This window comes from Accipiter gentilis, chromosome 31 (genome assembly GCF_929443795.1).
Source record: "Accipiter gentilis chromosome 31, bAccGen1.1, whole genome shotgun sequence".
In the NCBI taxonomy this organism is placed as follows: Eukaryota; Metazoa; Chordata; class Aves; order Accipitriformes; family Accipitridae; genus Astur; species Astur gentilis.
In genome coordinates, this window is record NC_064910.1 from 6,520,081 (window position 1) to 6,547,441 (window position 27,361).

The 27,361-nt window shown below is 39.3% G+C and overlaps 1 protein-coding gene across 1 annotated transcript; it reads right to left on the reverse strand.

Moving 5' to 3' along the window:
- IL18R1 (interleukin 18 receptor 1) lies at positions 1 to 23,416 on the reverse strand. The gene is made up of 12 exons (XM_049834602.1): positions 23,317 to 23,416; positions 21,583 to 21,764; positions 20,522 to 20,639; positions 19,225 to 19,465; positions 13,356 to 13,533; positions 11,536 to 11,689; positions 10,971 to 11,033; positions 8,493 to 8,649; positions 8,172 to 8,305; positions 6,621 to 6,782; positions 4,845 to 5,003; positions 1 to 2,771 (listed from the first exon to the last, which is right to left on the reverse strand). The coding sequence occupies exons 3-12, from the start codon at positions 20,568 to 20,570 to the stop codon at positions 2,371 to 2,373; spliced, it is 1,698 nt and encodes a 565-aa protein (XP_049690559.1). The 5' UTR covers positions 20,571 to 20,639; positions 21,583 to 21,764; positions 23,317 to 23,416; the 3' UTR covers positions 1 to 2,370.
- Between the last annotated feature and the right edge of the window lie 3,945 nt (positions 23,417 to 27,361).

Consider the following 27,361-nt stretch of genomic DNA (forward strand, 5'->3'; position numbering starts at 1 on the left):
AAAAACCGCAACATAAATCACTGAAATGTCCAAGTAAGTCAGTAATTCAGGATGTAAGAGCAATAAGAACAACATCTGGTGTTAATAGGAGTATGCATGTTGTTAATTTCCCTTGTCTCCCTTTACCACTGCATGGGCAGTGAGGATCAGCTACAGAAATTAATTGACTGTGTCATGATACCATCCTGTGCAAAAATACTTGCCCTTTTACAGATATTGAGTAGTTCATTGCACTACTTTTGAATGTCTGTTTTGCTGGCATTCAAACAATTTTGGAGTCAATGCCATTTAGCTTTCAACCTTCCTTATGTATAGTCCTCTGTTATTCTGTAAAACCTCAGTGCGGTCAAATTCTGTATGGTCTCACAGTCTTCAGGGTACAGCTTCATGAGGTATAGCAGGTATATGCAGTCACATCATCTTTCCAAGGTGAGGTAAGGGGGCATTCATAGCAAATTCAATCATATCAATTTATAGTAGCTGATTCTCATAGAGGGTAGGCTCAGGCCAGAGCTTTTAAAAAAACATGTGCACTATCTGTATTCACATGCATAGCATAGCACTTTTGATACCTTCTGTTGTTAGGCAATACATTGATGACAGCATGTGAAAAACTTATGTGGCTGAGGAGCAAGTTTAAAACCTCCGTTAAGTACCAGGAAAGTTATTAACCTTTCTGTCAGTTGTTTGGTCAAGAAATGGATGTGCCCACCTATGTCTGATGGCATTTTTGAATTAGGGGCAATCATTAGTCCTGCAGGAGAATGTTAAAACTGATCTGTGATTACAAATCTCCAGAAACACTGGCAGAGAAGAACTGAACCTTGAGAAAGATTTGGAAACATAAAGGCACACATATCTAGAGAGCAGAAATCCTCTACAGTAAAAGCTTAAGCCAGAGAACGGCTTTTGCCTAAATACCACATTTCAACAGCTCTTCAGTCGCCTGACAGAAAGAGAGAGACCTCTTGGAGCTGATCTGAAGGACACCATAGATGTGTGCCTTATTTCTTTGTTTTTTCATGTGCGTGTTAGTCCGGCAACTGTGTTGTCTCCATTTTGCAAATCCACATTTAGCCTTTACTTTTACCTGGCCACCTGTCAGAACCTATGCTTGATTACAGGATATTTGACAAACAATAAGGTATTTCATTCTCATGAATCTTGAGACATGGCCATGACAGCCAGCACTCCAGTTGTGTTCTCAAATACACTGAGAAGGTAACTGAGCTCCTCCACTACAGCTGCATGAATTGTCAGTGTCAAAGATATGTCTCCCCAGAACTAGCATTAGTTGAATGCAAGATAATGATGAGAGTGGGCTGAGCCTTGATGGTTTCCTAGCAAATTGACGGAAGATCTTCCAAAATGATTCTCCATTGATTTCTCCCCATTGGTACTAGGAGGAAACATGGTTCCGTTTTATCCAGGAATTTATGTCAGATTGGTACCTTCTGCCAGGCAGTTAATAATAAGGGAGGATTACCATGGTTTTCAATAGCATTACTAAGTTTGTTTTAAAAAATAATACTAAGTACAAGTGTTCCAAAGGGTGCGGAGTGTATGTACATACTGAAGATCTCACTTTCACATAAATCCCCTACATCCCTCAGCTGAAAGGAGCTCAGGGTATAGATATCAGTGTCCAAGAACAAAATACTATTATCTATCTCTATCCCATGCCCCTCTTCTCCCTGCCAAAATGAGCATTTACAGGATTCTCAGTGAAATAGGAGGATGGAAACAGTCTTTACCATTCCTTCATATCACTCCTGCTTGGCTTGTCTAGACCATGTACAACACAGTAGTGAATACTGTTAGCCCAACCAAATCTGCCCTACTCTTTCTAACCTCCCTTTTCTCTGTTTTCACTTGATTTTTCTGCTTGACACTGCCCAAAGCCTGCATGCCAAGCTCTCTAGGGCAGGAGCCGTTTGCGTCTAGACCCAAGCAGGATACTTAGAAAATACTGAAATACAAACCCAAGAGCATCTAAATAATAATACTTCGCAAATACTGATGTATTTATTGAGGGGCCTCAAAAAGTATGCAAGTATAACTAGTATCATTCTACATTCCTGGAAAATGTGAAATCAAAATGTTTTGCATTGTGCTTCATGCTATGTGGTAAGTCCTGAGCAGAATGAAATTTCTGCCCCTTGTACAGACTGCCGAGGAAACTCTCTCTAGGATAGCATTTAGCATTGAGGTTAACATTGTCCTAGTCACTGTAACAATTTCTACGTTCTTCTCAGATCTCAGACTTGGGCTCTTTTGAACACTATCTTCCCAAAGTAAGTGTGCAGTTTGTGTTTTCTATTAGTTAGCAAAATGCACAGTTTTCTGCAGCAGCTTCTGTCTCCAGATTTGTTATACGACTACATTAAAGTCACAGCCCTCAGTCCATGGTTCAGCCCCTTCTGAGCCTATGTGAAGATTATTATAGTGCCCTTTGGTGTTTATCTTGGTAGGTTTTGCTGGCATCAGGTACCGAAGGTTCTTCCAAAATCTGGAATTCACAGGAAGAGATTTCTCCTTTTTCCACTTCACAACCCTCTTTGATGGTAAAAGAGACAGTGATTCTGGCAAGAAACTGTAGTCACTTATCGGCATGTATTCAATTAATATGATCTTAGTTTTTCTTTCAACTAGGGCTTTATGCAGTCCACTCTCAAGTTCATATATGGCTTGGTCAGAAACGTAGTTCTGGCTCAGTATAATGATTAATCTTCGGCTTTTGTCAATGAATGAATGGATATCATCAACAACCGCTGCAAATTAAAGATAAATGTGTTATTAAACTAAATTGAAAGGATAGGCACTGAATCGACTCATCCTTTAACAATCACACATGTACCAAAAATGCTCCCCTTACAAAGTGACAGAATGTAAGCATACTGTCCCTATGAAGAGATTAATACAGAATCATAGAACCATTTAGGTTGGAAAAGACCATTAAGATCAAGTCTAATCGTTAACCTAGCACTGCCAAGTCCACCACTAAACCATGTCCCTAAGTGCCACATCTACACATCTTTTAAATACCTCCAGGGATGGTGACTCAACCCCTTCTCTAGGCAGCCTGTTCCAATGCTTGACAACCCTTGTGGCGCAGAAATTTTTCCTAATATCCAATCTGAACCTCCCCTAGTGCAAATTGATGCCATTTCCTCTTGTTCTGTCGTGTGTTACTTGGGAGAAGAGACCAACACTCATCTCACTACAACCTCCTTTCAGGTAGTTATAGAGAGTGATAAGGTCTCTCCTCAGCCTCTTTTTCTCCAGGCTAAACAAGCCTAGTTCCTGCAGCCACTCCCTATAAGACTCGTTCTCTCTATAGCCTTCATCAGTATCATTGCCCTTCTTTGGACACACGTTACAGATTAAGAGTCTGCAAAAATGAACTCGGATATGGCCAAAGTTTGTTCTCTGGAGCAGACAAAAACCTACATACAACCTCCAGCTACCCTAGACAGCTGTCTGTCAGTAGTCACACAGATAGAAGGTGACAGCAAAATTTATTTTTCCTACAACCAGACATCTCTTTGCTCTTTTATAGTAGATACCATTGAAGCGATTCCACAGCAAGTCACCAACAGCAACCTCTCTCCAAATATTCAGTAACCCTCAGGTTACTCCTTCCTTTACATCACCAAATACCCAAATCTATTGCCAGCAATCCAAGGTTGAGAAGACTGGCTTGTGATGACAGAATGAGTTCTAACTGTGTTTTTGATCCATTACTTTTGTCATGACAAGTGATGAATGAAATCAAATGGTGATACCCTTCAAAAACCCATGCATGCACAGCTTCCTGTGCTTCAGCACCATGGGACAAGGTCTAGAGAGACCAGAGATCTAGAAAACATGCCTTGTAGGGAAAGGCAAAGCAAACTGCAGGAGTAACCTAAAGAAGAGAAAACTGAGAGAAGGAGGCTGACAAGGGTATTACAACACACCAAAGGCTCCTGTAAATAGAAGGAAATACTGTTTTCCATATTCACTGTGGATCAGAGAAAAGGAAATAAGCTAAAACTATTGAAAGAATCAGAGTAAACACTTCAGAAAGCCTTTTTTTAATACTTAAGGAGACAGAAGAACTGGAAAAAAATGGCTTATGAGAGCTGTGGCACCTCTCAGGTTAGTAAAATACGTCAGGAATGGACACAAGGACACAAGATCCTGCCTAGTGAACGAGGCTGACTGGCCTTATTGTTCTGTGTTTTTAACAATGAAATCCTATTCCTCAGCTAGATCTTTGGACTAAATGGAATTCCCCAGTATCTTTTTTCCAAGTATCTGCAAAAGGCCATCTATCCATAGGCCATTTAGAGAAATAAAATTCCATGTTCCCATTTCTATTTTGTTATGGCACCCATTATCTTCATAAAATGGTTTCAACCACCACACTGAAGATACAGCAAACATAAAAGTTAACTGAGAATAACTAGTACCAGAGACACCAGCTGCTCTGTGCAGTATATGTGATGTCATAGGCACCAGCTCTCAGCAAAAGCAGACCAAGAGCCCTGCTACGGTGAAACATCTGACGTCTTCTGTGTTCTCGCCTTAACTTTCTCCATGCTAGCTTTTTCATCTGTTCATCTTGGTTCTGTATAATTAAAGCTATGTGTATGTGTGTAGGTGTGTATGAATTCATAAATATACTATAAAATATGCAAAATGTGTGCATGTGAACTTTGCATGCACATAGTCTAGATTAAATGAAAAATGTAGTATTTCAATGCACAACACATTTGACAGAATTACTTCCAATTACAGACTTTAAGCTTTGTGTGAAAATGATGTGCCTATTTAATGACAAGAATATTCAATACACTTACCTCCTCCAGGGGATACATCTCTCTCAAATATACATAACTTGTACCCAAAGTTTTCTTCTAGTATCATGGGTAATATCTTCAAAGCAAATTCTCTCTCTTCTTCAGTAGGAGAAATGCAGTCTTTCAGGTAAGACACAAATGCATCATATTCTTTTCCATCTGGAAAGAAATCACCAATTGTTGTCTTGTTAGCAACCATTAGAAATACAGTATCTGACCCACCATTCTGGTTTTCAAAGTTATTGTCTCAGTAGCAAAGGATCTAGAAACTTCTTCTCTTTCTTTTGATACCCCTAACAGTCTTCAAACAAAAAAAAATCATGACTCAATTTAAATTTTATACAAAAGATTCTGATTGCATTTGGCAAATATTTGAAAAGAACATATCCTTTCTACATTAAGGTGTTTTTTAAAAAAATCAGATTAATTTAACCAGTTAATGTCACATCTGTGATGATCAAGAAAATGAAGGGAAGCAAAAAATGTGTCTGTAACCTGGTAAGAATGCTATTTAAGTGATATTGCAGATTTCTACATTTATTTTACTCTTTTTCTAAGACTGTCAAGTAGTTCTATAAATGGATACTGGCAAAAGAGAACAAACAAATTTAGTATTTTAATTATAAGTATATACCATGTCTGGTCATGCTCTGGGCAGTAATTTACAAACACAAAATCCAAGAGCAATTCAGAGGCCAGGTCTACCACACTGAGCAATACCTGATTGAACCTTGCCACAGAACAACTATCTGGATCGATACAGCAGCACACATTAGCTTTGCATCTTAAACTGTACTTCTTTGATTCCCTTTCTGGATACTTTACTACATGTAGTTCATAAGAGAGATCACAAACTAAAGCCCATAAAACCCTATACATGTAAGAGCTCTAGGAGTAGGAAATCCATTGCCTGATATCAGAGAATCAGTTTCTCCAGGGTAGCCTAGTCCAGGTTCTCAGAGATCCTCCCTGTAAGCCAGTGTATGCAGTGATAGCTAACATCATCAACAGATAGATAAATAATGCTGGCAAGCATAAATGACATCCGCCTGTTACTGAGGAATCTCCAACCACTGCAGTTTATTCAAGATATATTCAAGCGGATTTAGAAACTAAGGAGGGCTAAGAAAACCAGGCACGTATATACAGCAAGGGTTTTTACCACAATTTTCAGAAAAATTATACCCAGAATGGTGTAATGGACAGGCTTGCTCCTTAAGTGAAGGCCACAGCGATGCTGCCTGGTAAGATACTGGTAGTGTGTTCTCCTGCTCTCCTTATGGACATTTAGTAACAAACCTATAAATACTGCAATGTCCTCTACAGTCAAGGAAGCATTTTAACCTTCACCTCACTGAAGGGCATCAGTGAGGTGAAAACAAATTTCTGTCAATCTCCTTGTCTGACAACTTCAGAGTGCTCATCCTCTTTACAGATAGATAATTGTAAACTTCTCCACCTTCATCAACTTTTGTGATGAAGAATATGGCAGAACAGAGTGCATCTGAACAGCATCTAACCATGCCCCTTCCACTATCTGCTCCAGAGGCAGCTTCTTCACTGTGTTCATCTGCTGTTACTGCCCCAGGTGTATAACAAACTCAATTTAGCACCTGACCATCACGTTCTCTCTTACATATTCTTTGTTGTTTCTACTCACAAAACTCCTGGATTTATTTTGTCTCTTCCTCAAAGATGATTGTTTTATAGAACCTACCAGAAACTATTTTTTAAATCAATACACTTATTTCAATGTCAGCATTAGCCAAGTCATACCTCCAGCAGTGTCATCTCTTCTGCATATGTTCCTGTAAAATAGAACTAAGTCGACTCTAAACATCACACAGACAAACACCACAGCTACAGCAACACATGGAAATAGTACAGCAAGGACCATCCCAGTTGTAAATATGTGCACAGGCAGATCTCGGGTGTTCCCTGTAAAACAGAAACCCAGGAAATTATAACTTTAACAAAGAGTATTATTACTGTATTCAATGTGAAAGATTACTGTATTCAATACTGATAGCATCTTAAAATCAGCCCCAAAAATCACAATGTTGATGTGAATCCTTTCCTGCTAATACTTCAAGCACATATGCATGTCATTTGTCCTGAGATGGAGAAGAACTATAGAACATGGATTAGTCTAAAAACTGGAGAAACAATCTTGCACACATTCACACACCCTCCACACATTTAAATGAACTGTACGTGGGATCAAGACTGCCACTACAGATCCTCATAGATGTACAGCATCCCAAACCAGTGGTCACCCACTTTTATGATGAGTTTTCTTCAAGTTCTTTATTATTTCCTGTTATTCTCTACCTTTTACCCCTCTCTCAGTCCATCCATAACAGTCCTTAATGTCCCCTTTAATCTCTTTGGCCAAGATCTTTTCTTTTTTTCTTCTACCTCTAGTCTCTTTCGGGTTGTTTTTTTTTCATTATTATTATTCTATTATCTTTGTCTTTTTAGTTTCAAATACAGATTTTTAACCCTTAAATCTTTGGAAGTCTTTATGAAGGCACTGTCAGGTCATGCTCATTGTAGTCTCTATTTCATTTGCTTTATTACTTGCATCATCTTTTGACTAGTCTATTTTCACATATTTCCTCCCAGTAAAGCTTGGAAAGGTCTGAGAGATAGAAAACAAGAAGGGAATGCCCATTTGCCATGAATCTCCAAGTTGTCTGGACTACAAACGTGAAGTACTACTTCACATTAGAAGGTAGAGGTCAGCTCTCCACAGCTATAAGAATAGAGTCCCTGATAAGAAAGAAACCATCAACCAGAACATTTCAGGCATTGTCGGGAATATAAAAGACTGAACTTTCCAGGAAAAAAAACCCCAACCAAACAAAAAACACAAAAACCAACCAAACCCTCAGATTTTAAGTTTAGAAAGAGCTGCTTAATAAACAAAGTGATCCAAACAGCAGACTCAGGGCTGCACCAAGCTTCGGGTAGTTAACTGCTGTGGATCCCACCAATCTGATGAGGAGACCATAGGGAACATTCTGTCATGGGATCTGACAAAAGTGCTGCCCAGGGATCTGTGTCCACCACAGCAGCAGCTGAACTATGGAGCCCTCGCACAGCTGCTCTAGCAAACGTAACAGTAACACCTGCTGCCCCTGTCTCAGAGCAGGAGGAATCACCCAGGGGGTTGTCAGGTCTAGCGCTAGATGGACCAGGGCCTTCATAAGCACACAGACATATTTGGAGAGATGTTCTGAAATCAGTACCCTGCCCTCAGGATTGAGAAGACTGGCATGATTAATAATTACTTATGAGAGGTATGATTCATAGATTATACCGTACCTTTCTTCAGTTTCACTATTTTCATTTGTGTTCTTTCATCTGCTTGCAACATGCAGGTGAAATTACGATGCATGTCCTCATCTGTTACCTTTTTAATCCATAATAGTGTTGTGACATAGAACTTGTTTCCCAACCTGCAACAAGAAATGGTGTTAGCCATTGTACGCTATCTGTACAGAAACCTGCAACCAGCTGAGAGGCAGATTTTGAGAAAAAGGTTCTAAAATAACATCAGACTGAGGTTTTACTGAATTTGCAGTTCCACAAAGGGCAGTGCATTATCACATACAAACCAAAATGCAGTGTTTTCAGGAAACCTACTTTAATTTTTTTAACTCTTCTTCACATATTGAAGGTTCATTCTCAGGGATACCTGTGCATTTTTCTGGAAACTTTTGATTAATTAACCAGTAGAGGCTGGCATCTTCTCGCATATAATAACCCAAGAAACCTGTGCAATTGAGTATCTCTTCTTTACCTAAACAAAGCATAACATGAGAAGATCTAGTCAGAAGTAGCATTCATGTTCACAGTGCAGTAAAATGTCAGCTTTCCAGGCCATGTATCCCAAAAACTGTGCTCCTTTCTGGACTTCATAGCCCCTGCACATTTCATAGGTGTTCCACCTGCACTGGTGGTAGCTTCGGCAACCATGCACAGGGCTCTCTGTTGCACCCTGTTGCAGTGGCAGTCATCCACTGCCTTCTCTCAGATAAACTGTCACAGCCAGAAGAGTTTAAATAGGCCAGAGAATTTCAGGCTTTAGAGAACTAAAGGGATTTAAACTCGATCATCCTTGTGGGTCACTTCCAACTTGAGATATTCTATGACTCTATGAACTAGACTGTGCGCTGCAGGCAGAGAACAGGAGAGGACAACCTATCACCAGTGCCCCAGGGCCAGGTAAAAGTAACTGGTAAGGGGAATTACAACCAATTGATTATAATAGCTAAACTATACACTATTACTCAATAAAACCAAAACCTTTTAGAGCCCCTGCTGAAGTCACACAGAAGAAATGCTCATCCCAGCACCACACCTGGAAATCAGCATAATCCTGAATATGTGAACAAGTCACTTTTAGCCAGTCAGCTACTTTGCACCATTTCATAGCACTAATTGGAAGTGACAGGAACCACCCCATAGACTCCAGTTAATTATAAGAACAAAACTAAAGAGACAACTGTATACTTGGGAAAATAAAGGCAGAAAACTGCAGCTCTGGTGTGTGAGATTTGATGATTTGCAAGGCATTTTATTTTAAGCATTGTCATGGGAAGCTTGACCTAAGGTTAGCTGCAACTTTACACTATCATTTCTAGGCTATCCCAGCATCATTTCCAGGGAACACATCCAGAACTCCCTTTATTAAGCCACAAAAGATGCACGTTAGTTCTTGTTCAGGCCATCATGCACAAATGCTTTCCAGTAAGCGAGGCCTGCCCAGGAATTCTCTAAGGGCACACATTATAAGCTGACTTCTCAAGATTTATCAGAGTGGATGCTTCCAGTGGAACTGCTTAAGAACCTTTAAAGAAGGATCCAGCTAAAAATCTGCCCATCTTAGATTCAGACCTTAGAAATCTAAATCACAGTTGCACAGATTGAAACACAGACCTAAGCTTCTAGTATCATCGACCTTGCAACTCTAGCTTTTTCACCATACACAACAGCTATTTTCAGGGAAATATTATAGAACACCACCTAAACAATGACAGGTTTGAAAGACCACGGACCTAGCTCATCCAAAATTCCCTTCACTCTCCACCATGCCATCTGTCTCATCACTCAGCAGGTAGTTCAATGACCTTATCAGATGATCTTATCAAGGCAGATAAGGGATGGAAGACAGATGTTTCATAATCACTTGATGCTGAACCCTGCCACCTTCTAATGGTTGGGACAAGCACAGTAAATGGGAAGAACTGTGCGGGAAGGGTGTACTGGGAGGTTGGGAGACGTGAGGCATCATAGGATTGGTGTACTACCATTGTAAAAAGGACCTACCAACTGGTATTTGTAGGAAAGAAGGAAAATTAGCATCTGAGGTCTTGGCTGAGCAAATGTGATACATGTATGAGCAACAGAGGAGGTAAATATGATTTTTCGGACTTGGAAAGGAAGGACTAGGTAACCAGATGGGAGAAGCCCTCAGGCACAGAGGCAGAAAAAGAGAGGTAAATTTCTGTTTTTAAAAATTAATTACAGCCTCAATCACAAAATCCTGGATCCAGCCCAACACTGTGTGAAGCCTGCAGACCATGTTATCTAACCTAATCCAAGCTAGGGGCACAGTTAAGGTCTTGGCTTTTGACAATATAACCAATTCTTTGCAGCAGTGACAGATCTTCATGCTCGCATTGCCAGGACTGTAAGCCCTCACACTTCTCATTTGCTTGCAAAATAACATCCTTAACTGTATCAGGTATTAAGGGGATTACTCGTTATTGCTGTTTGCTGAACAAACTGGACATCTTTCACACATCACTCTGTGGGGTTTGCTATCTACAAAAGAAGCCATGGAGAGATTATTTATCATCACCACCATCTTCTCTTGCTGATCATAGCAGCAACCTCAGCTTCTGCCTCTGCGAAAGGGTACGTTTAGTGTACTTGTATATCAATCATGGAACACACGAGGCCAGACATAACCAGATGTAAGGATGGATCAGATCCAGGAGGGTGCACAGACAATTCTTAGTTTGATTACATTTAACCAGACCATCAACCATAAAGAGATCACAACAAAAGTATATATATGCAGTAGCTACCATAAAGATTCTTGTACTAATTTCATACCTATTTCTGTTTCAATTTCTTCATTGTGTCCAACTATCTCCAAAGCGCCAGCCTCTGGTGCATCTAAAATACAAAGAAGTATTGCTATTGAAGTAATTGCTTACTTACATTCTACCACAGTAAAAATTACACATTTGCTTCATTTCTAAAACTAATCACATACATTCCATTTAATTCAAAGACTGGACTCTGGCATTACTGAGTAGTTTAAAACACAGTATGTTCTGTTGAATTATTTTCACATGCATATATATACAGTGCACAATTTACAACGGTTGGAGAGGGTCTTCTCCAAAACTCTTAGTAAGTTTGTACGACTTATTACATGAGCTAATTTTGAAAAAAAATAAAACTGCATGGAAGACATACTAAATAAATTTTCCAGAATTGGTAATATGTCATTTAAACTTATTCCACTTTTTTATTTTTGAAATTACTGCAAAATAGTTCAGATTTCCAGATTTGATCACCCTTGTATATATTTATCAAATGAGAATTGTAATTAAAAATCTCCATAGTAAAGAGAACAAAAAGCATGCTTCAAAATTTTAGAAAGCTTTTTTACCTTCTTCTACTACCAGTTTAATTGTATTTGTGCTGTGGTATATCTTTCCTTTATGACTGATTAAAATTTTACAGGTATATATCCCAGAGTGCTGTACTGTTAAGGTTTTAAAATCCAGTTCCCGCTCTGTTTCATTTTCATAGTTCTTACAGTCCTGCATCAATAAAGACAGAAAATACTATTCTGTAGCAAACATACATTCAAAGCCCTAAAGAAGCTGAAAATTATTTTTGAAACGAAGTGTCACCATCACTCTTTCACTATCTCAGTGACATTTATCTGACCCAAAAGAGTTGGGGGCCCAATTCTCAGTCATGGTCATTTAAAGGCAACATTTGAACATTTAACCTGTTAGAAGTTGAGAGCACTGCAATTCCAAGTAAGCATCTGAGTATAAAAATATTGTATCAGGAACTTAAATGCATTCATCTATTTTTTTCCAAATGATGGCTTGGGTCTGTAGGTGTCACCTGCTTGTGGCCAAAAGTTGTCTAGACTTAGGAGGAGTTTTCAGGTTAAAGCAAAATGGCTCAATAATAGGGCAAGTGACCATCTCAGAGGGTGACAAGATTTGGACTCACATTTGTTTACTCTCCCTATCCCCCCAAATAAACTGGTTTGTTTTGGTTTTTTTTTTAATTCATAGCACATGCCAAAAGTGAAATGTCCTGTGAAAATGCACCAATATTTGGTTCTGGTCTGAATTACCTCAGGTCAAGAAGGGAAATGGTCACTGCTGGAAATTGTCAAGGGAATGGACGTTTCCTGGATGCATATGCTTATTACCAGGCTCGTATACAAAAGGCATGTGTGACCATCCCTGTTTTATCTCAGCTTAGGGTGTTGCAGGAAGGCTTTGAACATTTTCATCCAGTCAAGCATCAGAGGATATTGAGGCACAAGGATGGCTGCTTCATCAGTCTCACACAGTACTAGGCATTAAAATATTAGGCATCAGTATACTCAGCTTAGCCATGACAGAGGTCAGTCTGGGGTATGGTCCTTTACTGAGGAAAACAAATCCACCTATGGCCCCATCTATCAATGATCCTATCCTCCCAGGCCCCGAAGGACAAGGAAGCAGGGCTGTGGCTCATTCTGCCAGGCAGAATCCAGATGCCTGTATTTAAGCGGCCAAAATCCCTTCCTGAAAATGATTCAACATGGAGTGAACGGGGTCTGTTACTCCAACGAGGACACCTGAGAGGGATAAGGAGCACTAGGCAAGGCAGTGCATAGGGACAGGGTGCAAGAAACTTATTCAGGGTTGTTGAGCACAACACCCAACAGTTACAGGTGCTTACACAACTATCATTGATGTTCTGACAAAAGCTGGTAGAGAGAAGACTGATGATTTGCCTAGAATGAACAGAACTGAATCTGTTACACATTTTGTAAAGAGTGTGAAGAAGCAGCAAAATTGAAAAGTTTGCAATTACTATACAAGCACATGCCAACTATAAAACAAATATCTTGGCATCTCATTTAGTGTCAGGGTAATATCTGTATCAGCAAAGTAGCAGCTGGCTAAACCAGCCACTCGCTAAATCAGCAAACAGACATGTGCTTCAGGTCTTTTACCATTCCAAACTACCAGTTTATTAATAATTTCTGATTACAGGTACATTTTTCTAAAAAATCTGAGAGCAGAGAAAAACTTTCTAAAAAAACTGTCTAAAGGTTTTTCCCTAATAACCTGAGAAATTAAAGCTTTACAAAGTCTGTAGGTGCTTCTAAAAATTAGTTTGTAATTATTTTTTCCTGCAATCAGATGTTTTGTTTCTATAGCCAATGATGAGTGACACTGTTTCAGTAATTACCTTGTACCATGTTATGCTGTCATTTTCATTGACAGACAAATCACTGCATTTCAGTGAATGACCAGTTCCAGCATTTTTAATTTCTGTAGTTAAATGATTTTTGTTGAAACAGCTGCTTTTATTTCTTTCAAGTACATTCAAGGTCCACTTTTGAATTGTGAAATTTTGTTTTCCATTGCTATGAAAAAAAAATTAGCAAAATCAGTTTTAGGAGCTTTTTAAAGGAATGTAACTGAGTTACACGACAAAATACAAATAAATTCTCTAGTACATCTGTTAGGTAAAAATTACATCTACAGTGACCTAATTATTTATATTCCCCTTTGTTACTTTTCCACCCCCAAATATGTGTTATTTCCCATAACAAAAGAGGTTATCTAAACTAAATCATCTATCACAAAACATTTGACAATACAATTATATTCATATTATATATGAAATATGACAATATGTGCTATACCAACCAGAAGAAGGATGCAACAATCTGTGGCATCATGTATAGTTACAAGTGAGCATAAAAGAGTTTTAGAACCTTGAATCAGCTAGTGATTTTGCAGGTTTAATGTCCCATGCATTGCTAAGGTTTAAAGCAGTAAATGAAAAATGTATTTGTAAAATATGCCAAAAATATGATGGGTAACTCTGCTATTGTTTACAAAGCAACATTATTCATTTTTTTAATATTGTCTTTTTTTGAATACTCATCTTTTGAATATCTGGGAGCTGACCATTGTCAGTCAGGTATCTACTATGTTCTATCCACATATTCCTCTAAAGAATCAGATTATAGCTGTAAGTTATTTCATTGCTGGATATGTCCAAATACATGACTACTTAGGGAAAAGAAGCTAGAGGACTTTCAGCTTAAGTTTGGCAAAGTTGGCCTAACTTTGGCAAAGTTAGGGCTTAAGAGAAAGTCATCTGCTGCTGTAAGTTCATGGGTGCAATTAGTGCATAAAGCACACATTTTTTACTGAACAAGTAGGGTCTCACAGAGCAAAACCAGCAATCACAGAGCACTTCCCTCCAGTGTCAGTCATATCTTCATAAATATGTTTGAATCTTTCTGTCTCCAAGAAAAAAAAAGGAATCGTTCCCAGAAGAACTGAAACTAGTCAAGGATCATTTCGATGAGAATGGCTAAGGGGACAAAGCAGTTGAAAAGGAGAAGCAAGCCTGACAAGGGTATCAGCTTAAACACCATTCTTGACTGATGTGCCTTTTACTGTTACAAGATTCAGAAGAACTATTAGGACATAATTTACATGATGAATTTACACCAACTTTTGGGTTGGGTTTTTTTCCCTTTTCAAGCTCCCCAAAGAGATGTATTTATGTATTTTGCTCTGCCTCTTTGCATTGTAGTCCTTTTTCAGCCTACACAAGTTCTCCTTGTTCTTCTTACTCACTTGAGATACTCATTACTCATAATTGCAATTTGAATACCTAAATGAAAACAAAGTGGTTTGGTTTCTCAATCAGTTACCTATGGTTTCATAAACAGGAAAAACCTTATCAAAGCTTTTCCATCAGAGATGTACTGGTATGGGTATCCACGGTAGGTGGAGTCCTTCTCACCTATTCTTCAACATCACATTGACACATTTAAATCAGAGCTACCAGTCACAGTCAGCAGTGGGACCACAGTCAATAGTCATCCTTTTAGAGTGCAGTTTACATGACCTATTTTAATTGTTTGTTTTAGGACAAGATAATCTGTGCCCCAGAAAGGCCTCTCTCTCTCTCTCTGACAGTAAAGGTACCTAAGATAAGTTCAGGTATAGACCTAAACATTAGTTCCAATTAATTCCACCCAGTCCGTGTGTTTCTTTAGATATCACGCTAGTATCTGAATACTGCTGGAGAGGCAATTACAGATCTAGCCAGAAAATACATAGGGTTTTGCTATCTAGATTCAGCAGATGGAAGAAAAGGATCAATAAAGCCACATGTTCTCCTCAGCACTGTCACTCCACAGAGGCTTTCTTCTGTGATCATATTTGGTGAAATCACTTCAACAAATAAGGATTTCACCTGAAGTGGATCAAAATATTCTACATGAGCCAAAATCTGGCAAGGAGCAGCTACCCAGAAGGTGAAAAAACCATGCCTATGCAAACTAACTTGAATTTGGCTCACATAATTTCTAGTTGTCTGCCATATACATGATTTTTAACAAAAAAATAGATTAAGTTGTTATTGTTTAAACTGCTAGTGTCTAAGATGTTATATTTCTATCCTGGCTTTCACTTGCTGAGATTCTTTAGTGATAATTTGTGGGGAACAAAGCTATTTCTGGCTTAACAGCCTTTCAACTCTCCCCGCCAAACCCACCAAGAAGGAACAACAAAAACTAGCTTGACTCAGGAGAGGCTACAGGGAAGTGAAAGCCCTTAGAACATATAAACCAAGTTTACTGGATACATAGCCAACTCTAAGTCATCCCTTAGCTATTTCACTGCAACAATCCAGTGCTATATCAGTATTTCAATCTACTGCAAGTTGATTGCAACTACAATATTACCTCTAAATGTGTGTGTTCCCACTGCTTTCAACTGTTCTAAACACACTGAAAAAGTGAGCAGCATTAGGATCTTAAAATGTATCACATGTTTATCATAGATCTCTGTACTTTCATTTTTTTCGGGAACCTCTAAGTTCCTTCGGTTTCAAGGTCACCAACACAGAGCAACCAGATGACCTGCTTTTTTGTATTCTGTTTTTTTCTTTGATAACCACAGGATATAGGCTAAGAAAAGACATAAAATCAGAAATCCTGCCAAAGATGTGTGACACAGTTTTTCTGCTTACCGCTCCCACTACAAATGCATATGAATTTCTTCATTTTCAAGAAATGTTGCTGAAGATGGACACATTCAGGCTTACAGGTGATGTCTATTAATTCCTGAATTTATATCCTAAGTCTACTATACTAACAAATACACGTGAACACATCAACACACACATACGCATACTTTAGCTATCTGTGCTATGTCTCAGCAGGACACTTGTGCTTTAACTGGAAAACTTCTGATTCTTCTTGAAGTCAAAACTAAGTGGATAATACACCATAAATACATTGTTACATCATTTTCACCTCTCACTTCTTGCATATTTTCAGTTGTAACATATCAGGAAAAAAAATCCCTAACTTTAATTAGTTTGCAAAATCTGTCAACATGTTGTGTTTTCTCAAAAATCTGCAGTATATTTAATTGTCACTCTGTTCACTAAACCTGCCTAAACAGTTATAAGCACTTTAAAAATCATTTCCCATATAGCTTACAAAAACTTACCTCTAAATTAAATAGTTGAAAATGAAAAAGATAACTAAAAATATACTTAGAATGTCTGCTTTCAAAACCTCTGAACTAAAACTAATTCCATTCTAATTGTCATTCTTATTAAATCTTAAACCAATTCAGTAGTCCACAATAGCCCACAATTTTTCCCTATCAACAGAGACTACTAAAAGTCCTCTGTCTCTGCAGAAAACTGTTTCTGCAAATAATCTTCAGTATTTGCTGAAATGTAAACTGCTTTAATATGCTTGACAATAGTGAGAACCATCATATAAACTAAGCACAAGATCCCATTAAAATCCCATGAAAAAAATCCCCTTATGCCTATTATTCCAGTGGTGAGACCTGTGATGAGCTCCTGTGTGAGGATTGCAAGATTCTGGCATGTGCCTTCATTCTGATCCTAACAGTATCTGTATGGGCCTAACAGAAAGACATTTTGAAGAAAAAAAAAAAAAAAAGGTGTTTCAGAGTAGTCAAAATATATCCTTTTAATTAAGAAACGTTTTTTTCCAAAATAAAAATGCTTTCTTTCAAAACTGAGTTTTAACATGTAGTAGCATAATATAGTCCTAGCAAATGAAACAAAGAGCAGAAAATCAAACCTCTTAATTCCAAATGAATGCTTCGATGCAATCAAAACCTTTCTTCTGAGCCTCTTGCTTAAGCAAATCAGCAAATCAAGACATTTCACAAAGGATTCAGACATTTTTGTGATTTCCAACAAATACTTACTTTAACAAACTTCATCCTAATAGTTTTATTTAAGGTCTTTTCCTGTCAACTCCTTCTTCGATACATAAGGCTGTTTCCCTCAGTTTTGAACTTTACATTTTTTTCATATTCATTTTACAGAGTTCTTGTAATTTACTGTGGATTTACTGTCATTACTCCAAGTCCTTAAAATAATCGCAAAACCGCAAGGATCATGAATTAAGGCTGGTGTTATCACAGCTTTCCTCTCTTTTCTCCTTTATTTTAGACCCCTTATGACAACCTCCTTCAGTAGCCTGGTGATTCAGGTATGGTCTCCGACTATCCTTCCCCATGCCAAAATAAATCAGACCATGCATTTTACACCTCTGGTTAAGTGCTGGCAGCAGAGTGAGTTCTTAGATTTGATAGCTTTTTAGCACTACATTTAGTGAAGTGACTGTACAGACAACTGATCAAGGCCATCAATAAAGCCAAAATTTAAAGCCAAATTCAGACTTGCTATGAAAAGTACAGGTCCGTGACAACAGACAAGCCTATGTCAGGTATTATCTAATGTTAACCCCTACACACCAAAACTGAGCAGCTGGCTTCACCTGTGCTACTTCAGACAAATGTCTGTACTCAGTAACACACCACCTTTGCACAACCTTGCATAACAAAATAGCCAAGCTACCATACTCATCACCTCTAAAGACAATTTTCTTAAGACTGGGTTCAACATACATGAGTAAAAGTTTTCTCAAGCTTTACCTACTACTTGGATAAAGAGTACCCTACAATTAAAAAGAAATCACATAAAGCCGAAAGAAATATTCTACCAACAGACTTTTTGTTAATAATATTTAGCACTTCAGATACCATGACTCATTACTTTTTAAAATACTATCAGTAAGACAATAATAATGATACATAGAAAAAGAAAACATGAAGTTTTCAGCTTCCACGTTAACTTGGAAGTTAATAACTGATGTCCAGCTTAAAACTGTAAACTATCAAACTTGTGTCTGCAATGTCACTGGAGAAACGTGGAGAGCATTTTTCAGTATCCGCAGTCCCATAACCTTTACGAACCAGGCAAGAACCTTAAAAACATTACCTGGAGAAGAGCACAAATCATTACATGCAAAATAATCTGCTTAAAATAAATTATTGCTTCAATTGTAAATGCTGAATTACAGTTTTGGTGCAAGTTAGTCATAAGAACTCCATGCAACAAACCTTTGCTTTAGTCCTTTAGTCTTTCATGGTGGTCTAAGGAAGATTACCACCAAATAACTGAGGCCCCCCCCTTATTTTTCCTTTTGACTCACAATGTTCTAAAGCAGTAAGAAATCAAATCCAATGATTTCATCTGTTCTTTGAATGGCTCCAAGCATGCAAAGGTTTGCACAGAAACCAGAGTTCAGCTATGCCACTCTTTATTACTTTACTTTACAATTAGACCACTTGGCAGGCTGCATAGCGTGAGATCCACTCAAGACAGTAAGGAAGAACAAGTCTAGCGGAGAAGACAAGCAAATGTTTCCTTTTACTTGGCAGTGGACACAAGGGTTGCCTATCACTCATTTTGCTTAGGTAATTAATCACAAACCAGCAGAAATGCTACCTGCCTTATCAAAAGGTTTACAGAACCCTTAAAAGGCTGCAGCTGCCTATAGCTATTTGTAAATATTATAGGTCTGCCTGGATGGTTATTGCAAAATTATGTGGAAAATGACACCACAGTTAATGTAGTTCCCTGCACTTCCTTTGTACAGATGCCACCAGCAATACAAAGCAAGACAAAGAAATTAGCTTCTTCATAGGCAAGTGCAAAGGCAAGATGTTCACCCACCGGCTTGCGTACCCACCTGTGAGTGACAGAGTAATTCCCAGAGTCACTGAGTTCAGCTGGCCAAAACTCCAGAAAATTCATTTGGGAAACAATTCTGTCTGTTTCCTTTATCAGTTGCTGCTTTCCAGCGTTTTCTTTGTACCAGTTTATTGTGTATGCTTCTTCCTGAAAATGTTCTTGCATTGACTCAAGATAACAAAGGAAAAAATATTCCCCTTCTAGCACGTCAATGGAGGCACGAAGGGGACACAGCTTCTCTTCAGAGAACGAGGAAAAAAGATACATTAGGAAGCCAAGTACTTCTTTCAGAAAACTACATTAGCCTGTCTTTAAAGTGATTTTCTGTGCTGCTGCCTTTTATAAAGCGACTTTGTTTCAGCAGAGTGGTTTGGCAAGTATTTATTTATTCTAGCAATACTTACTGGAAAACTCAGTTTTCCAAGTCTTTATTCTGCCTCACCCAAAAAAAACCAGAATGAAAAGGAGGGTTAAAAAAAAAAGGACATTTCCCTAAGATTCTTTCACCTGGGTCCAACAGTGTCAGAATCAAATGGGCACAAACGGCAGAATCTGGCCTCACTCTACAGTAAAGCAGCTGCCACAAATGGAAGAGGAAAGGAGAAATTCTTCACATATGGTGTGACTTGACAAATATGGCTAATCCTCAGAACTGGTCAACTGCCATAAAAGCAGAGATCCTATGAATTAACATTTGCATTTTCTTTTCTTAATTTAAACTAAATCATTATGTAGCTAGATCTCTTAAAAACTTGAGATATCTTTGGGAAAGTTGCCTTGGAATGAGATTATGCATATAAAATTTAGTCTCAAAGTCTGCTTTTCCAATCAAATTTCCCAAATGTACTTTTGCATACAGAAGTCATAAAAAATACAGAAAAGGAACCATGGTCTAGTATTAACACTCAAGAATAAAATAAGCCTTTGGCCTCTACCTCTCCTGAGGTTCTGAGAGATTATTGTTGTTTAGCAACTATTGTGACCACACTTCTGAATGGCACAAAAATAAGCAGAATCATTCTCTTCCTTGCTGTGGCTCTTCATACAGCCATGCTCCCCTACAACACCATCAGGTGTCTCCAGGTAGCATCTCTGCTCTTTTTATTTCATAATTTGGGTACTTTGGACCAAATTTCCCAAATCTGGAGCTGGGCCGAAATTACCAAAACTTTTCAGATTTTATTCTTAGCTGCAAAATACAAAACTTGCCCCAATTTAAGCCACCGTCAAGAAGACGCCACATATTCAGCAAATATTTTGAAGGTTCTACTATTGAAATGAAGGTTTAGACTTACCAGTGGCAGATTCAGTGATAAACATTAAAAAAAAAATTATCAGAGTCATTTTCTTGAGTTACTTCTCACTTCTTCTCCAGAAAAATGAAACTGAATTGTTCTTGCTTGTTCTGAAAGCCTAAAAAAACCACACACAAATTATCACAAGTGCAGTGAAACAAATTCCTTTGAACATGTAAGCAGTGTAACTATTGCTTGGGACTGAAGAGGGCTTTCCAAATGGACAGTTACACATTTTTATCGTAACAGCTATTTTCATACATCAGGTAATCTATCTAGACTTTTCTTGGCAAGTTTATTTTAAGTTTAGAAAGCACTGCAGGATTTTCTTCCTCTGTTTTCTTGTTCACTAGATGTATTTCACATTGCTGATTAAACTGACAATCTTATAGAAGCACTTAAACGTAGATCCCAAGTCAGTAGACACCTACGACAGGATAGGACAGTGCTTTTTTTCTCCACAGAGTATAAACTTTGCAAGACTGGACCTTGTAGAAACAGCTAGCAGAAACTCCCCTTGCCTTCAGTGAGAACACCACAATGTTGATAGATTGGACATCTTGATGGCTAATTTTGAGCTTGTTGGATAACAATGAGATGTACAATTTTGTCTTACAATTTTGTCTATGGAACCAATATGCACCAGCTGAGAGTGCTAACGTTTCCACTGAGGGAGATGAGATGAAGAAGCTCAAATTCAACTGCTTCATAGGTAGTCAACTGTGCTTTCAAAGGCAAATGAAAACCACTGCTAAATAACACCAGTGTGGAGTATCTTCCTAAGATTCCTCAGAACGGCGGGTTAACTGACATCCAATGGCAGAGCCAGTCCTAAGACTGCACCTCAATTTTGCTTACATAACAGACAGATTAGGTGCGTAATAAGCTCAGTTCAATCTCTGCAACCTTGCTTAACCACTGACCCAAACATGCACAGACAAATGAGACATACACACATGAGATGTATTTCACAGAGAGCTGCCAAAAGAAATCTCATTAGCATTCCATTTCTTTGGTTTTATTACCTAAACCTCTCTCAATTTGAGAAAGCACATACTTACTGTTGTAAGACACTGCCCCGAGTTTTACAGTCAGAAATTTCCTGTGATCTATAGTGGCCAGAGGCAGGAGGCTACTGCATTTCCAGCAATATTCCAGAATGACATCGAACTGTGTAGCTGCTCTCCCTCTCTTAATCGTTCTCCCCCAGTTCTTTATGAGTATGTCATCATCCCATAAATCACTGTAAGGAGATGAAAAAAGTGTTTCACATCCCTTTTTTCAGACTGACTGGTAGGCAGATCCAGATTTAGAAAGCAGTTAAAAGAAGTTGGATGCTGAATACTGCAACAAGCAACTTTTAAAGGGTCATCCAGCAAACTCGTCAGACCTGCTTTCAGTTCCCTTCTACACATGGAGATTCAAACTGCTACACTTTACAAGGGAAGAAGGGCCTCTCTCTTTATTTTCATTTCTTGAATTTACTTTTCATTTTTCACCCTATCACATCCAGAAGAAATACAGCTGTTACAGACCATGAAACTATGATCCACTACATAAAGATAAAATCATTTATCACTGGATTTTTAATTTTAAATCCCATTCTTTGTTGACACATCACATCAGCACACAGTTGAAGTTTTGCTGAATGCAGAACAGAGCCCTTCGTTCTTTTAACAGCGATTAAAGAACACAGTGTAATGCAAGCTACTTAGTAATAACCAGGTTTGGGATTACTGGCTACTATTAACAAGCAAAATACAGGTCCTCGATCTTACTCTCACATTGCTGTTGACCTGATCTATTTGTGTGAAATTGTTCTACTCCAGGCTAACAGTACATTTGAGCCATATGGTTTGCATACTCTTCAATGAAACACTGGGGGTGGGGGGGGGGGAGGAGGAAAAAAAAGAAAGATAAATGCTTTTGGTGAAACTCAGCTAGTATAAAGAGATACTTCAAGGAACAGAATAAGAATTTTAATTTTCAGAAAGAAATGAAGCGTTATTTTAAAGTAAAGGCAAAGATGCTCTGCCTAACAAAGGAGTATAGAAGTACTCAATGGGCAAAATGCTAAGGCAATAATGGGGAATGGCAGTTTCAGTGAAAAAAGTATAAAAAAACCAGTTGTGTATAAGACCCAAAGTGACAATAGCTTTAAGCATGTTTTTCAAATTTCATACACGCTTAAACCCACTGATGGAATTCTAATAATAAAAAATGGTTCTTAAAAATCACTGTGAAGCTGACAAAATCTTTAAACAAACTGAAGGTTTAAGTTCTGTAAAATGCATTAATGATACCTTATGAACTAGACAATTGTGTGTATTTAAGCATCATTATAATTATTCCTCATTTTCCTAGAATCACCAGAAGATTTTGGAATGAAAGGGGGCTGACACGTCAAAGTGTTCTTCAATTTTGGTCAAGTAACTCATTTTGATCAACACTTTTGGAAACCTGAATTTGGTCCCAAAGGGTTGAGACTTCCTTTTTTTAAAACCAACAGATTCTTCTGAACGTCAGACTGTCTGAACAGACATTTTAGGGTCAAGGGAGGGAAGCACTAATCTTACCTCTTTAAGAATGGCTTCTTGCAGAATTTAAGTCTTTTTCAAATATCACCACACAGTGCCATAATTTGAATACGATTCATGAAGAAAAGAAAAGGATCTAGCAAACAGTTGCCTTAACCATACTAGGTTCAAGGACCATTCTGCCAAGATTGCAATTTATTGGTGAAAATGAAAATCCATCTTAATTTCAAACAATGTTAAGTGAAGCTGTTTACTTACTATGCAAGTCTTGCCAGGTGGAAAGCTGATGCAGTAGTAGTCTTCCAAACTCCAGAGAGTTACAATTTGTGCTTATAACTCTTCTGAACCTCGTTCATCACTGAAACAGAGAGTGATCTCTCTCAGTGAGTCAGTACAAAGACAGCTCAGTCTGAAAAACCTCCTGAAAAAGGAAGAGTGGAATTTCTCACTTTGTGAACTGCAGGGAGGAAAACAGAAAAGGTAGATGTGAGAAATTCATTTTTACTAGCATTAATGGAAAGGTAATAGGAAATTACGAATATTAACTTTTCTAAATGAGGCATTCGAGGGCAGATACACCAATGTTTTAGGCATCATCTTTTGCTGGTACCATCTACAATAGCACTTTAGGAGCCCGCCCTGCTCCCAAGCCACCGAGGTGTGAGGGAAAGTGCCGGGGGCAGCCCGGGGAGGGCGACTTTGCAGTGCCACCGAGGGGCTGTGTGTTGAAATAGGCCCTTTTCAGAGCTAAATTATTTATGACATCTCTCTAACAAGGGAAAAAAAGTATATCATGGGCCCGGGAGAGAGTCGAAGAGTGGTGCCCGGGCCGGGCGGGAAACGCGGGGCAAGGGAAGTGCGGCAGAGACAGGCAGGGCTGAGGGAAAAAAGGCAGGGCTGAGGGAAAAAAGGCAGGGCTGAGGGAAAAAAGGCAGGGCTGAGGGAAAAAAGGCTGGGCTGAGGGAAAAGGCAGGGCTGAGGGACAAGGCACGGCTGAGGGAAAGGCACGGCTGAGGGAAAGGCAGGGCTGAGGGACAGGCAGGGTGCCCCAGAGTCGGAGCCGCGGGGCCGGAGGGCGGTGGGCTGGCGGGGCGAAGCGAAGGACCCCCCCCCCACACACACACACACGCACGGCCGCAGAGATGCCCTCATCAGAGGCAGGCGCTCGGCTCCGAGGGAGGGAGGGAAGGAAAGAGCCGCCCGCACCCGGCCCTCGCCTCCCCCCCCAGCCCGCCTGCCCTTCCTCTTCCCTCCCCGGCCCTCCCCGCTGTCCCCGGGCATACCTGGCCGGTGGGAGCTCCGGGCCGGGTCGGGCCGGGCCGCTCCTTCCCCCGGCGGGCTGCGGGGGGCCCGGGCGGGCGCTTCCCGGTTTCGCTGGAAAGAAGCCGGAGCGGGGAGTGTGGCCGGGCAGCAGGACTGAGGAGGCAGGTTGAAGTGTTTTACCTTGGCTTCCCAAGGTTGCTGGGCTGGCAGCCGGTCGTGGGTGAAGGCCAGGGGTTTCCCCCCCACCTCCGCCGTGAGCAAAGGGAGGGAAAATCAAGTTTTATGTTTGTTTTTTTTTTAGGGAAGGGGGTTCTTGCCTCTCATAACCTTCCGGCGAGGGGGGGAGTGGGGGGGGGGGGGGGGGGGGGGGAAAGGCCTAAGGAGGTGATGTCTTCGGTTATCTTTAGCCAAAACACCTCTTCCTCCGCTTTTCTGCTGAATGCCGGTTGCAGGACTCTTTTCCAAGAAGCGTGATGGAAGTAGGATGGAGGTTTAGGAACACGTATATTGAGCTAAATACAGCAACTTTTATCTCTGTTACAGCTTCCTCCCCGCCCCCCCCCCCCCCCCAACGTTCATTGCCCGTTTTGAGAACAACGATGTGCAGAGATAAACAATATCCTGAAAGGCTGATGTTCTGCAAAGACCACAAAAGAAAGAAAAAGGGGAAAAAAAGAAGAAAAAAATAAGAAATGAAATCCCCCCAAAGCATTACAAACTATGAGCTGCAGGAACAGAGACAAGGCAAAACACATGATTCTGCAACACTTTGATCAGAAATGTCCTGATTTCAGTGCTATTTTTTTCTGTGATAGCATCCCCTTTGGGAAGAGAGTAATGCAAGCTTTCAAGACATGAAACATTTTATAGCTCCATTACTGCAAAGGGAGTGTATGTATTCACTTCTAAATAAGCTCTCATGCCAGTAGCTGAGCCTGCTTTTTACAAAATGTTGATGTATTTGAATTGTGGTTCCATTAGGGATTTCTGGCAGCTGTATTTCCTATTTAAGTACTGTTCCTGAGTAAATTAATGCTTGCCACTGTTTATTTCACATGAATAGTTTATTCGATATGTACTATGCAATGATTCACTGTACATTTAAATAAAGTTATTTTGATAGCAGCAGGAAAAAATTCATCCCCTCAGGATTTCTTGTATTTTCATATCACCCTTTTCATGTTCAGAAACTTGTTTGGTGACAGCTACCCTTTTTTTTTTCTTACCCAGGACAGCTGGGAATGTAGAAGTTCCCAACAGAAACAGGAGGTGTCACTTCAGAGGTAAAACAAGCAGGTTACACTAAAAAAGGAAGGATTCCACAGAGCTGGCTTTTTTGCATATTTTACTGCTGAGGTGAAGCAAAGAAACCCTGGAGAGTTTTACTGTCTCGCCTCATTTGTTTTCCTGACCACAGATTGAAACACTTGTATATAAAAGCAACCAGACCATTAGCTAACGTAAATCAGCATAACTTCAGGAAAGCCAGCTAAGAATCTGACCCAGTATAGCTACTTTTAAAAAGTGTACAAGATACTTTGCAGTGGTTTTGGGTTTTATGATTCAGTGCCAGATTTTAAACTTAAAAGAAAGTAGATATTCTAAAGAGGATAATGATTTTACTTGAGAGTCTGAAAGAAATATAGCTGCCAACAAATAAAATGGTAAAGTACAATGTCACCGGCTTTTTACTTTGACAGGCTAAATCTTGCTAGTGACAGTTTGGAAACATCTATTTTTTTTAAATTCACTCTTTTACAACAATATTTTCCATGAGCTGTTCTCACATTCATTTGCTTTTATATCCATTTGAAATACTCTCAAGTTTCTGAACTTTCATCTGTGTTGTGGAAAGTGCTGTGTTCAATTAGTCCTTTCAACTAATGTCATCGCTAGCTCTGAGATGTGTGAATGTATATGAAAGGAGAATGAAGGTTTTAGTCCTCAGACTAATACAATTTTAACGGAGAAGTCATAGCCTCATAATAGAGAAGAAACTCAACCCAAAATAACTAAAGCTCAAATTTTCATTATGAAAATGCCATGATGAAAATGAAAGTTTGCACTAATATTGAAAAACAGATTTTTGTATGAAGCTCTGACCACCTGACCAATCAGCTAGGGAAGACAAGTTACTTCTCACAGTTTTTCGTATCTTCCTTTCCATCCAACATATACTACACAGAGGTGCTAACTGAAAACCTAAATGGTGAAACTATTTCCGTCATAAATAGCAACACATCCAACTCTTGTAACCACAGTCTAAGCCTGTTTGTTTCTAGCTGGTAATAGCCCTTTTTAATCTACTTCTGTCATCTCTGTATACCAGTTATATTAACTCTTAGCAGAAGTTAAGTTATATTCCATATTTTTTTCAGCATTATCTGTCCCTGATGTCAAAAAGCAGGGATTCCAGACTGATAACGTCTGTTAGAGCCTCACATGCTTCTCAGAAGTTTTAAAATACACAAGTTGCACATTTCCAAACTTTTGTCCACATCGTAGCATCACAAAATAATTTGGGTTGGAAGGGACCTCGGGAGGTCATCATGTCCAGCCCCTGTTCAGGGCATGTACAGCTGAGACCCAACCACTTCCAAGGATGGAGATCCCACAGCTTCTCTGGGCACATTTTCCAGCATTTAATCATGCATATGGTGAAATTTTTTTTCCTAATACGTATTTTAAATTTCCTGTGTTCTAATTTGTGGCCGTTGCTTTTTTGTCCCATCACTGTGCTCCTTTGAGAAGAGCCTGGCTCCATCCATTCTCTCTATCTTTCCATTAGATTCCTGTAGACAGAAACAGGACATCTTGTCCTCTCCCTCCGTGTCCTGTGCTCTTGGTGGTCTTTCCCTGGTCTCACTCCAGTATGTCAGTGCCTCACTTGTACTGGAGAGACCAAAACTTGGCATAGTACTCCAGATGTGATCTCGCAAATACTGAACACAGGGGAATAATTACTTTCCTCGGCTACACTCTGACTGGTAAAGCGCAGGGGGCAGCTGGCCGCCTTTATCACAAGGACATACTGCTGACT